This window comes from Arvicola amphibius, chromosome 14 (assembly GCF_903992535.2).
Source record: "Arvicola amphibius chromosome 14, mArvAmp1.2, whole genome shotgun sequence".
Lineage (NCBI taxonomy): Eukaryota > Metazoa > Chordata > Mammalia > Rodentia > Cricetidae > Arvicola > Arvicola amphibius.
Window position 1 is genome coordinate 57,345,882 of NC_052060.1, and position 14,203 is coordinate 57,360,084.

General features: G+C 46.5%; 1 protein-coding gene across 1 annotated transcript in view; it reads right to left on the reverse strand.

Moving 5' to 3' along the window:
- Ak5 (adenylate kinase 5) overlaps positions 1-14,203 on the reverse strand; it is a 151,007-nt gene that overhangs the window by 41,646 nt on the left and 95,158 nt on the right. Inside the window, exons 7-8 of the mRNA XM_038310900.1 lie at positions 7,148-7,238; positions 2,899-2,975 (exon numbers count right to left, since the gene is read on the reverse strand). Of these exons, the coding sequence (XP_038166828.1) occupies positions 2,899-2,975; positions 7,148-7,238 (168 nt within the window). The remainder of the gene's footprint in view (positions 1-2,898; positions 2,976-7,147; positions 7,239-14,203) is intronic.

A 14,203-nucleotide genomic window follows, 5' to 3' on the forward strand; every position in this document is an offset into this window, starting at 1 on the left:
AGCCCAAGAATGGTTGCCCTTTCTATTTCCACTCTGATATGTATACACACACATATATATGTACACACACACATATATGTATATACACACATATGTATGCATGTATATATACACATATACGTGTATAACACAGAAGTCATCTCTCAGCATGGCTTGCAGTGGGACCTCACACAGTTGTGTGCTCCAGGCCACGTGCTGGACCGCGAAGCCAACCTTTAGAGCGCTTCTTTCTTTTCAGACGTTAGCACAGAACTCTGCAGGTGGTAAAGAGAAACATTCGCTGTCTTTTGAAAACGCCTTTGGGGAAGAGTATTTTGGGAATATTTAAAAGGCACAATGACATCACCAGGAATAGCACACATTCAACCACTACCAAAATGCCGGCAGATGCAGGAGCCCAGGAAACTGGCCTGCCCCTTTCGACTTCTGCAAGTCCCTCACAGCAGTCGCACAACAAAGAAACGCCATGATGGCGAGAGAGGACAAATGCTCAGACAAGGCTGCCCTGGGCCCCAGTGAGCACTCAGAAGTGAGGACTTGCCAGTGGAAGGCAGGAGGCTTCCCTTCTCTATGACTGGAGACCAGAGTCTGCCCTCTAGGGATGGCTGCCCCAACACAGCTCCTCGCTGTGCACCACACAGACATTCTTGGCCATGGGGCTGTGTGGGTGTTGACTGCATGAGCCAATTTGTGTGTGTCCCTAGCAGGCGCATGTGCTTAGAGAGTGCTTAGCCTGAATTGACGTAAGAATATCAACCCTCTTAATTTTAAATATTCAGAATATAACATGAAGAAAACATGGGGACAAGAGCAAGCTTTTGTGAGCACAGATTCATGGTTCCTGTCCGATGCTGCAGGACTCAGCTATCCCCCGTCATCTGGATGTGTGCTCTCTTTCCCGGCTGAAGATTTGCTGGCTAACATGGCTCAGATTGGTTTTCTAAGCTTTCGTTCTTTTTGGGAATTCAAGGTCTTGTGTACAGCCCAGGCTTGCCTTGAACTCTTGACCCTTCTGTCTGCCTCCTGACTGCTGGAACTGCAATTACACAGGCGTGCACCACCATGCGCAGCTCCTAAGCCCTTGCTGACTCAGCCCAGCACTTTAGCTGCTTCCTTGCACACATGTTCCAGAGTGGAAGCTGCTGCTGCTCCCGCCTCCTTGGTTGATGCAGAGCAGGAGAAACGCCATTTCTTTCCTCCTATGGTGGCCATGGTGTAGATCTACTGAGGTGCCAAGAGAAGGAGACTAGGATGAAGCATGGGAGAGGGCAGGACGGTCTTCTCGGAAATGCCGCAGGAATTCAGAGCCATCTTCTCCTGCAAGAACTGCAAGCGAGGTCAAGGCCATTGGAAGGCAGGGTCCTCGCTTTGGAGATGGGCACCCCTGTCTTAGACGTGACTGCCTCTGTGAGCTAGAAATCAAAATTCTACCTGTGGAGATGCTGTGGGAAGTTAGTACAACAGTCAACACACCTGTGGAGATGCTGTGGGAAGTTAGTACAACACAACACAAGACCAATAGCTTGGTTTTCTCTGTAGTAAATGCTTAATTACTATTACCAGGTACTCTAAACACAGGATAACCATTATGTCAATAAATATGTCAATATTTTCATTTTTGTGATGGGAGGAACTTAATTTATGAACACACACACACATACACATATGCACGCATGCTCATAGTACACACACACACACTCACAGTACACACACAGCCAGTCATCATACGTGGACAGCAGTCAGACACATTTGCTTCACTTGCGACGTAAACTAGTTGGAGTAGGAGCAGAAACCATGACAAGTACACACTTGGCTCTCCATCAGTTTGGAGAAGCACTGACAGGAGTGGGCACGGAGTCTAAGACATTATCTTTTAAAAAAAAACCCTAAGGTCGGGCGGTGGTGGCGCATGCCTTTAATCCCAGCACTCGGGAGGCAGAGGCAGGCAGATCTCTGAGTTCGAGGCCAGCCTGGTCTACAAGAGCTAGTTCCAGGACAGGCTCTAGAAACTACAGGGAAACCCTGTCTCGAAAAATCCAAAAAAAAAAAAAAAAAAAAAAACCCTAAGGCTGAATTAGGGAGTCAGATCACTGGGCAACTATTTTGAGTCAATAAAATATAGCAGTAGAGAATGTTCTTGCTGAGAGGGAAAGGACCCAGATCCATGTCTTCAGTTCCATTCAAAGGGAACAAACATTGAACGCCTTGGCCGTGTTTTCCTTGGGCATCATTCTCTGCAGAGTTAGATACAGAACAGCAGATCCCTGAAGCCACCGCTCAGCCACGTTCTCTGTTTAGTACTGGGAAGGTAGAGCGCATTCATTACTTTTCTCATTGCTCTGACCGATGTCAAGAGGAGTGACTGAAGGGGGAGAGGTTTACTTTACCCACCGTTTGAGACGGTACAATCTGTCACAGAGGGGAGGCATGGCAGAGGGCGTCCTCTCAGGGTGGGGTGGGGGGGGAAAGGCCGCTGCTCAGTGGTTTTTTTCTCCTTTTTCAGTCTGGAACTCCAGACTGGGGATATTGCACCCCTATTTTGATCTTGCTATCAGTTGATCCTTCCCAAAGGTTTGAGTTCCTCACTCACTCAGCATTTATTAATCCACTCAACTACACAAAATTAACCACCACAGAGACAAGAGGAACTTATTTTTATCTCAAGGAATTTTTCAACCGTAAGTCCCTATCTTAATGAACTGTTTGGGTCTGAAATGGGGGCAGGTGAGAGAGAAAAACATAGCGGAAGGAGCTGCAGGACACACGGCGTAACACGAAATGCATTATCAGGGACCCATCAGGATCTCACAAAGTCAAAATTTCGGTTTTCTTATTCATAAAAAGCAGAGATTAAAATTAAACACATTTAAATAAAAAGATGCTTTGAGGTTCACTGACCTGGTCATCATAATCTGATCCTGTGTCAATGATCTCTCCAGGGTCAAACATCATCGAAGGGTCAAGGTCGCTTGAATCTAAGTTTAAGAAAGACACACTTAGCTGGTGGAGACGGTCTGCGTGTTTCCAAAGCAGTGAGTTCCCCAGCCTCACTGTCCGATTGCTCCGTTAGCTGCACACGCTCTTACGCCACCCTCCATCTGCCGCATTCTGTGTCTGGGCTGGGGTTAGAGGACACAGACATTCTGGACCCTGTCCCAGCCTTCAGAAGAGCAAGCTCTGGAAGAGCCTAACTTGTCCACAACAAGAAACCAGAAAGTGTGAGATACTAAACCTGACCATCAGTGAAGGTGACAGTGGACCTGAGCCAGGAACTTGAAGTTGGAGAGGGAATTTGAGTGTTTAGGAGAGATGGCTTCAGGATGTTCTATGACAGAGACACCAGGAGCACCATGAAGAGAGCAGAAGATCTCCTTTCTAGAAGCTTCCGTGCCTACAAGGGCTGACCTTCCCATTCTAAACCATGACTTTTGCCTCAAGCCTACGGGTGGCCTTAGCCTCAGTTCTAGCTTCATTTCATCTGCTGTGACAAATGCCTTCACAAGGAGACTGAGGAGGACAGGGATTGCTTGGCATTCAACTCCAGCTTTCGCTCCATAATGGAGGGGACGTCAAGAACTCAGGCTCCTTGTCACTCACATTTGTAGTCAAGAGCAGAGAAAGATTAACATCGCTGTCTGCGGCCACGCAGTTGGCCTTCTCTACTCACACACAGTCCAGGGCCCAGCCCAGAAAATGATGTCGCCCATTTTTAGGGTGGGTTTCCCACCTCATTTTATAGTCAGGACAATCCCCACAGACATGTCCACAGGCCAGGAAGATTTAGGCAGTTCCCACAGGCCAGGCATCTAGACAATTCCTCCGCTAAGACTCTTCCATGACTCTAGACTGTGTCAAGCTGACAGTTGAAAATGACCATCCTAGTCCTCAAAGATGAGAGGTTGTCTCTTCCGGGTAGTATAGGCTGCATTAAGCCAGTTGCCATTCATCCCCCAGGCTCAGAGTTAAGCCATTAATTCCTGTCACAGGTTCTCACAGGGCAATGATCTCTCTTCATGACGCTTTCCTGTGGGGAGACACACCACCTACCTCGGTACACACGCCTCCCCGGCAAGGAAAGAGCTGCCCATAAAAGGTTTATGTATTCTGTGAAATAGCAAACCTCCTTCTATTTCACTGTAAACTGGGCTTTGACAAGTCATTCTTGGTTAGATATGAAAGTTTAATGGAGCATATTTTCACAAAACAGTACCCACTTCATCCACTTCTCATAAACAGAGCACCCCAGAAGTAGTGATTCATAGTCATTCGAATTCCCGAGGCAAAGTGGGGTCTCACCCAGTGTCTCCACTGGCTTTACCCTTTCATCCCTTCCCTTCCTCCCTGTCCTTCACCCTTTCTGCAGATAAGCCTCAGTCCTCAGGTCAGGCTGGCTCTGAATTTGGGAAGTGCAGGTGTGCACCATTATATGCTACTGACTGTTGCTAACCCTACTCTCCACCAAACTGAGAAGGTACGCACTGTTAGACCATTGTTTGTGGTTTTCATAGTCTCTTCTATGTTCCTAGGACAGTTTGACCAAACTGAGAAGGTACGCATTGTTAGACCACCGTTTGTGGTTTTCTTAGTCTCTTCTATGTTCCTAGGGCAGTTTGACTGCATATCGCAGGATGATCTCAACTTGGAGCAGGTGCTACTGGGTGACAGCAATGACAGAACTCTGAGCTTCCATTTCTCTGTTCACTCAGCCACCCAAAGGGCTCTACCCAGACCGCCGTTCAGTACAGTAAGCTACACGGACAAGGACTTGGAGGGCATGGCTGTCCATTCAGCATTCTGAGACAAGAAGGGAACAGTAATGCATTTGGAGGAAGCACATTGCAAGGGGATGTGGAAACATCAGAGGTGGAAGAATGGAATCTAGTTCAAGACAGGATAATCAAGTTTCTTTCTAGGCGGGTTTTGTGGACAGCGGTGTTAAAGACAACCTGAATGAATGTGTTGGCTCTCCTTAGTCACAGAGTGGATGTTGTCTTCTTGACTAGTCAAGTGGAGGAAGGCGTATGGGTGGATGTGTTTCTCTCATCTCTGACTGTCCTTTGCTTCCTAGCGAGTCCCCAGGATCTGAACACAAAGTCTTGGTGAACATGCGGCAGCAAGGAGTTCCTTGTCCTACTTATTTTGTGGCATTGGAAACCATTCTTCCAATTGGTTTCAAGAAGTGCAATCTGAAGAGCCCTTAAACAACCCACCAAGTAGGGACCACATGCTAGCCTTGGAAACAGCAGCAAATTCATTAGAAAATTATTTCCAATCACATCAGAACAAAAAGCCTTTTGATTAAAACAAACTTCCCTCTTAGGAGGAGGAGGAGATTGATGAGCCTTCCTAATCAAGGGCTCTGACAGAAATCTCACTGTATTACTAAGGGATGGCAATTCTTGACAGACTGTTGCCCCTGGCAACCGTAGTATTAATATATCTCGGATGATAGACAAAGGGTATCATTATCAGCTCGGATAATGATTGAATGGCTTCCATTTTTCAAAGCACTGGTTGCTCAGTTTTCTGGAAATTGGGACTTTCCTAATAGCCCAAGGCTCAGCAACCGAGTGAGGGAGACAAATGCTGGTGTTCCCCATCTATCTTCTAACCAGTACACAGCCACAAAAACACTAGACATGACTTTCTTCCTCAGAAACGACCACAGAATTCAGACATTTGGAAAAAGTTTGGCTTTCATTCTCCCCCATTTTGAGTTTTCAGTTTCTTTTCAGATCTAAAGATACCCCCTCCCTTTTAGATAACAAAGACAGGTCTGATCTGCAATGGCTCCCCACTTCCTGAGACACGCGGTATCACTTGTGTTAATGTAAGGGGACCTTCAGCACGTTGTTAAGTGGGAACCAGAGACAAAGGGCTTTTAATAGGCAGCAGAGGTGAACCAGACCACATTGCTCTCAGGGACAGTGTCATAGGTGCCAGTCTAAAGTTGCTGGAAGACACTCCTGCCATTTGGAGACTTCCTGCAATGGAGCTTCATGCGCCACAGAGGACGGCACTGAATGAGACTCTTCCACCCCTCTGACTCTGCCCCCTTAAGGGGAGCAATATCTCCTGTCCCTATATCCATTAAACTATTGGATTATGCTTCACGATGAAATATCAAAACACAATTCAGAAATGAAAGGCATTCATTTATGTTTTATTTGTTTAACTATATAAATATGTGTTACCTTCGTTTATGCCGTATTTAATGCTGTAAAGATGTGTATTCCTTTGTTTATGAATAGACGTGCTACATATTTTTATGTTATATTTGTTTAATGATGTAAAGATGTGTTGCATTTGTTTTACTTTGCCTGTCTGAGGCACCTGATTGATCTAATAAGAAATGGAATGGCCAATAACTAGGCAATAGAAGGATAGGCAGGGTTGGCAGGCAGAGAGAATAAGTAGGAGGAAGAATCTAGGCTTGAGAGAGAATGAGGGAGATGCCAGGGGCCAGCCAGCCAGGCAGCTGCCAGTCAGTCAGACATGGAGGAAACAGGAAATTAGGATGTACAGAATGAAAGGTAAAAAGCCTCAAAACAAAACATAGATGAAGAGAAACAGGCTAAGTGAAGGTATAAGAGCTAGTGGGACAAGCATAAGATAGGGTGGGGCATTCATAATTAATAATAAGTCTATGTGTCATGATTCAGGGGCTGGCAGCCTGAGAAAGTCGCTACAGGTTACCGTGAAGCTATGGGATGGGACAGGTGACCCTGGAGCTGTGGGTTGGGATGGGTGTAGCTACCAGAGAATGCTTTCTCCAGGTAGAACAAGACAGAGTTGCAGGAGACAGAGGGGCCCTGAGCACTATAACCTTCTATAGCCACACAAAATATGGGGCAGACTGTATTTTTTTTTTTTTTTTTTTTTTTACTGTGGAGACGTATGTGCTATGTTACATTATGATGGCCAAAGATTTCTGTGTGCTATGGCAAGAAAAACATCAGCAAGTACTCAGGGAGAGGTTTTCAGTCTTTCCTTTCTATTTGATTTTTTTATCTTTACTTTTGAATCAAGGCTAAGAATCGGGAAGCCCAGTCCCATAGCAGCTGGTGGAGCCTCGGCCAGCGATAAAAACCCTGGGCCATTTGGCAGATGATTCTCATATCTGATATCAAAGGGTGTGGTGACTTACCTGTCGCAGCCTCTTTGTTTGGAAATAACTTGTTGTCGACTGCCACGCTGATGTCATAGAACACGGCATCCTCATCGCGGTCAGCATCAAACTGGGGAAACCAGGGCAGACAAGTTTGCAACATGAGACCCATAAATGAGTTGAGTCTGAAGTACAGTGAGCATGTGCCATATAGTCGTGTCTATGATGAGACAGGAACTATTCAGATCTCTAGCCAGATGGGGAAGGGCAGTAGGAAGAAAATGTTCATTCGCTATGGCTAAGAAAAATGGGCAACATTTTCTCAATACATAAAGCAAGTTCTGGAAGATAATTAAAATTTACTTATGGCTTTGTGATTTGATTTTTCTAATAAAAAATAAAAATGTATAGTTATAAACAACAGGGGTAGATATTTCTGTTTATCTACCATTTATTTATTGTGTGTATATTATATGAGTGTGCACAAGTATAAGCAGGTGTGCATGCATACCTGTGTGCAAGCATGTGGAGACTGGAAGTTGATGTTTGATGTCTACATTTCTTTGAATTTTTTACTATAATTTTTTGTGTGTATATATGTGGTGTGTACATGTTATAGATGTACACTACTGTGTCTGTCTGGATTACAGATTCACATTTCTGTGTCCGGCTGGATTACAGATGCATACTTCTGTGTCTGGCTGGATTACAGATACACACTTCTGTGTCTGGCTGGATTACAGACACACACTACTGTGTCTGGATTAGAGACGCACAGTGCTGTGTCTTTCTGGATTACACACGCACATTACCGTGTCCAGCTGGATCACAGATACACACTTCTGTGTCCGGCTGGATCACAGATACACACTATTGTACCTGGCTTTATTCGGGCCTGGGGATCCGAACTCAATTTCTCGTGCTTGTGAACCAAATGCTTCACCCACGGAACCAGCCCTTTTCTTATTCGTAGGATTTTTCACAGAACAACCTGTTTATGTCATTTAATGCAAGAGGACTGGAGAGGCCAGATGGAAATTTTCCTAGTCTGACCACAGAACGCATATTCACACGGAAAGACAAGCGAAAGCACAGCTTCCCAAAGCACGGATGAAGCATCCGCACCAGGAAAGAGAATGACAGTAGTGGGAGCGGAACGGGCATCATCCATGCAGCATGACGGTGTGCACGTTTTCCCGGGCGGAGAGAAGTCTTTGTCTTAGTTTGACCACAGCTTCTGGAATCAACAGGCTGTGCAAAGCTCCCTAGGGACGCGGCCTTTCCCACCTCCCTCTCTGCTACCCTCCCAGGAGTTCCACCTCCAATGGGCAGGAACCGATTCAGTCCTCCTTCGAGAGTCCACCTTTGACTAGAGTTAAGGATGAGTTTGAGAGGAAACCAATGGGCTGAGTCTTTAGCATTGTTTCAACGTCTGCTGAGCGCATTCTCCAGCCTCAGGACAGGCTCTAAAAGACATTCTCTTCTCCCTTGCCTCAGGTCAGAAATTTCAACCAAATAATCTCCCCGTGGCCACCTCTCTCTGCCATGGAAGGGCCCTTAGATTCAAACAGCCCCCCCCTCAATGCTCCATGAGAGCCGTCCTTGGGAATGTATAGGTGCTTGTCATCTGCTGGTGAGCCAGAGAAAGGCAGATCCCTGGGGTTTGCTGGCTAGCCTGACCGAATTGGTAAGCCCCAGGTCCCAGTGAAAGCTCCTGTCTCAAAAACCAAGTGACGGATCCACAGTAAAAAGAACTAGCTGCTCTCCCAGAAGACCCGAGTTTGATCCCAAGCACCCAGTGACAGCTCAGGGCATCTATAGCTCCAGTCCCAGGCTATCCAATGTCCTTGGGCAATGAACACACGTACCCCATAGATATAACCCGCATGCAGAACACCTGATCACATTAAATAATAATAAATAAGTCTCAAAAGCCAACCAAACAACAACAAGGTGAATGGCTACTGAGGAATGACATTCAAAGTTGATATCTGGCCCCCACATTCATGTACACATACATCTCCATGCACATGTGCATCTGAGCACATGCTCACACGCACACACGCTCTCTGTCACAAATTTGAAAGTTCCCTCTAAGTCACAGGCTGCTTAGTGTCTTTTTTGCTTTGTCTTTTCCATTTTCTAGGTTAAAAAAATGCATTAAAGATTGCATTAAAACCACAACACTTTAAAGACTTATGGTGCCTGCCATGAGGTCTGCAGACATCAGCGGTGGATTTGGGGCCAAAGGAATCTCTTCGCAGGACTGAGTTTCCAAATCCACCACAGAAGACGAAAGAGACATACCTACACAAAGGGGCAGGAGGGGTGAGCACGGGGAGGTTTGTGTCTGAGACAGGGCATCCCTGTACTTTGATTTGAATTCCTGCAGCTCAGACCTGTGGACTCAAGCTCTGTAGAAGATATTTCTTTATAGAAGAAATAAGGGCAAGATGCAGAGGAGAGGTCTAAGTTCCAGCAGGGTTCTGTGCAGAGTGGTACGTGCAGGGCACGTGGAAGCTGCAGATGGCCAAGTCCAAGACTCATGGTCTCCACCTTCTCTTACTGAATTCATACGCTCAATCAACAGCGTTGTTGGGAAAAGCAATCAGAGTAAAGAGATTCCAGACACGCCTCTTAGGATATTTATAAAATGCTTCCAGAAGAGAAAACTCCTTAAAGTCAAAGTCTTAACAATGTAACTGTGACTTTGGTTGGTTTGGTGATAGATAGGAAGGCAGCTCGATAATTCTGGTTACCTAATAACACTAGCTCAGAGAATATTCTTCACTGTCTACATCAACACAACACCAGCACGGCGCGAAAGATCACAACACACATCACTATTGGTTGAAAAACTACTTCACCATGATGGTCGTCTGCCGTGTATACTTCAGCCATTCAGCCTCTGCAACGGCAGCGTGAGAAAGCATTCCCATACATGTAGTCCATACCACGTGGTTCCCATACATGTCGCCCGGTCCAGCAGCCTGCGCACAGGGACACCCTCTCTCACACAGGACTGTCACCGTCAGGCTTGAAACCACCTCTGCCTGACATGCCACTCTGTAGTGGGCGCTTGCTAGTGTGTGGGAAGTACGTGTGAAGCTGCGGGCTCATCCCTGGCACTGTATAAAACAGCCAAGCCATCAGACAGAACAAAGACAAGACTGAGGCTGTGAGGGATTAAATGACCCTTCTAAGGTCATGGAAGTGCAGAGCCAGGGGCTGGGCACACTGCTGGCCACGCCCAACCATGGGCTCTATCAGCTGCCCATACTGTGAGACCAGCACTCAGCTCCCCCTGGCAAGTCACTGAAAAGTATTGAATGTTGGGTATCGTTGCTCACTTCCGTAACCCCAGGATGTGGGAGCCCTGGCCGAGAAGAGAAGGAAGTTTGTGGCCAGCCTGGGCTACATAGCAAGACTCTGTCTCTAAGAATAACAACTTCCTTCCTCTTCCATTTAAAATTTGGTGTATGTGTGAGTTTGTGTGTGTGCGCGCGCATGCATGGGTGTGTGCTGTGAGCGTGACTGCGTATGTATGTGTACATGCTTCTCTGTGTGTACACATGTGTGTGTACATGTGTGTGTCCCTCTGTGTGTATGTGTACATGCTCCTGTGTGCGTGTGTGTGTGCAGGCACACATGTGCCAGAGAGCACTTCTGGAAGTCCAAGGACAACTCTTATGAGTCTCCTTCCACCCTGCCAAGACAGAGTCTCTCTGTTTTTTTCTGTTGCACTGCACATACAAGGCTCACTACACATGAGCTTCTGGGCAATTCTTTTTCCTCCTTCCATCTCTTCATAGGACTGCAGGGATTACAGACGTGAGCCACTGCTTTGGAGTCTTGTGGGCTCCAGTGATCGAACTCAGGTCATCAGGCTGGTGAAGCAAGTGTCTTCACCTGCCGGTTTCCCTCAGCCCCCCATTGAGCACAGTCCGTATGGTGATTCAAGGGAGGAATACTAATCCATGTTGGTTTTACCCTGCTATAGCATGGCTAAGGGAAAGAAGGGGTTAAAATGAGAAGATGGAGAAAGGGAGCCATGCTCTTTGGGCTGAGGACCACACTGTGCCTTTCCTACTTCTCACTGCGCTCAGCAGTGTTTGAGCTGTCAGTCAGCCTCCAGACACCAAAGAGAGTCGACCAGAAAGCTAACTTAATTAAAGTTCCCTTTTCCCTTACTATTCTCTCTTTCCTCCCAGCATTCTTACAATCTGAGGCTTTCAAAAAAATCTCAAAATTGTTAGATAAAGATTCAAACCTTTGTCAAGAAAGTTTGCAAAATAAGGAAGCTCGAGCCATGAAAGACAAATTTCAGCTTCATGTGATACACATACTTTTCCTAAGTCTAGGCTCTATTGTCTGCTCTCGAGTTCTGAACAGCACCCTGGAAGGCTGAAATGCATGCACGCACACACACACACACACACACACACACACTTTTGAAGCCATAAGATATGTGACTGGAGCTAATTTTAGTCCTAGAAGATGGAAGATCAGGCTCATTCCAGTTTTTGTTTGTTGGTTGTTGTTCTTTTCCTTCTCTTCCATATTAATCTTTCTCTTAGTTGAGATGCTTCATCCAGTCATCACCATCACCACCATCACCACCACGACCATCAACACCACCACCACCATCACCATCACCACCACCACCATCACCACCACCACCACCATCACCATCACCACCACCATCACCACCATCATCACCATCACCACCACCACCACCACCATCACCACCACCATCACCACCACCATCATCACCACCACCACCACCATCATCACCACCATCATCATCACCACCACCATCACCACCACCACCATCATCACCATCACCATCATCACCATCATCACCATCACCACCACCACCATCACCACCATCATCACCACCACCACCATCACCATCATCACCATCACCACCACCACCACCATCACCACTATCATCATCACCATCACCACCACCATCACCACCACCACCACCATCATCACCACCACAATCATCAGTCAGTGCTGGAGATGGAACCCAGGGCCTGGCACCCACTAGTCTAGAACTCACCCCAGGCTATCTTTTCCTTTCATTTCCTGGCATTCTCTAGCCTGAGGCTCAATTGTCAGCAAAAATAAATAAATGTTTCTGTCTTCTTGACTAGCTACAATGGCCACATATGGTCAATTCATAATTGTGTGAAAGAGTCAATGGAAATCAAATAGAATTAAAGAGATCAGCTTAGAAAATTGAAAACTATGGGAAATGTTTCTGACAGAGGAGCTCAGGGCAAGCTGATGAAAGGCATGGAATCAGGCAAGAAAGGGGGGCAGTTTTCAGTCAGCGCACACTGCGGTAACACTAAGGGATCACCCTTCTTGCAAATCTAACAGCACTTAACATTTATGGAAGCATTTTGTTGGAACAGTGACAATCAATCTGGATAGTCAGGGCCAAGACAAAGCATGCTTTAGGGATGCTGGGGCCGGGGGACAGTAGTAGAATGGGGTGGGACTTGGTCAGAGGCTGCAAGGATCAGCATGCCTTTGTACCGGGAGGACTAGCAAAATGAAGAAGGGAAGGGCTCCAGGGAGGGGCACAGCAAGGAGAGGGAAGGGAGGTTGAAAGGCAAGTTGTCTAGGATAAAGCAGTTATGCACAATCTTTTTTCTAGAAGGTATTTCAAGGTCTGCTTTAGATTCAGGAGCTTGCTACTCTCCCGGGAACCTCTGGCCATGTATGCGAAATGAGTGGGTACCATGTATGTACACAAGAATGGGACAGGAGAACTTGGGTGTGTAACACGCATTTACCATTTATTCCAGCTAGGTAACAGGTAATCACCGCCAAACATCCCTGTGGAGTTATAGAACAATGTGAAATATTGATTGCCACAAGAAATAGTTGGCCTAGAAAATAAGTACTTTTGAGGGTCATAGGCCCAGTAGAGAAAGTGGCTCGAATAAGACCTTAGGTTTTTCTCTCTACAGTATTTGTGCTTTTAAAAGCTAAGTTATTTCAGCTCTGGAAAGAACCAAACCATGTTCTTAATTATCTTGTTTCTCTTCCTATTTTTAGCTGGAGAGTTATTGCCGACTTCTGAGCCCTTTCAATGCCCATCCTCACTTGTTCCTTGGCGCATTATCCTCAGCTCTAATATTCTGTGGTGTTTGTATCAGATTCCTCCTTAAGAAAACCAACCAACCAACCAACCAACCAACCAACCAACTAACCAGCCAGCCAGCAAACCAACCAACCAACCAGCCAGCCAGCCAGCCAGCAAACCAACCAACCAACCAACCAACCAACCAACCAACTAACCAGCCAGCCAGCAAACCAACCAACCAACCAGCCAGCCAGCCAGCCAGCAAACCAACCAACCAACCAACCAACCAACCAACCAACCAACCAACCAACCAACCAACTAACCAGCCAGCCAGCAAACCAACCAACCAACCAGCCAGCCAGCCAGCCAGCAAACCAACCAACCAACCAACCAACCAACCAACCAACCAACCAACTAGCCAGCCAGCCAGCCAGCCAGCAAATCAACCAACCAACCAACCAACCAACCAGCCAGCCAGCCAGCCAGCCAGCCAGCCAGCCAGCCAGCCAGCCAGTCAGCCAACCAACCAAGAAAACCCAGGCTGATCTTGGCTTCAGAGCAATTAACTTCTCAGCCAGATGGCCCAAACGATAGAGATAATTACAGAGTGGAAGGGCTGTTAAAATTCCTCACTGGCTCGTTGGCTAATTGAGCAATTTCGCCCCAAGTTTTGGGAAAACATAAATGTATGAGAAGGAAAAGACGAGCAAGAGTGGAACGTGATTTGTAATACTGAGATAAAGAGACAGACTTCACAATCTGTAGATGCTTCAGAGGCTAAGACCTCATGCGTGTGTAAATGACTCAGCCAGCAGGACAGCTGATTATTACTCTATTGGTCTGCTGACCTGGGCCTATGACATGTGTCTGGGATGGTGAGGAATGAAGCTCAGAAGTTTTGTAGGTGACAGTTAAGTACCAACATGAAAAGGCTGGATACCCTTGATTTAGGGCTTTGACAAGCTGCAGGTGGAAAGAAAGACTGGTTGCTGTCT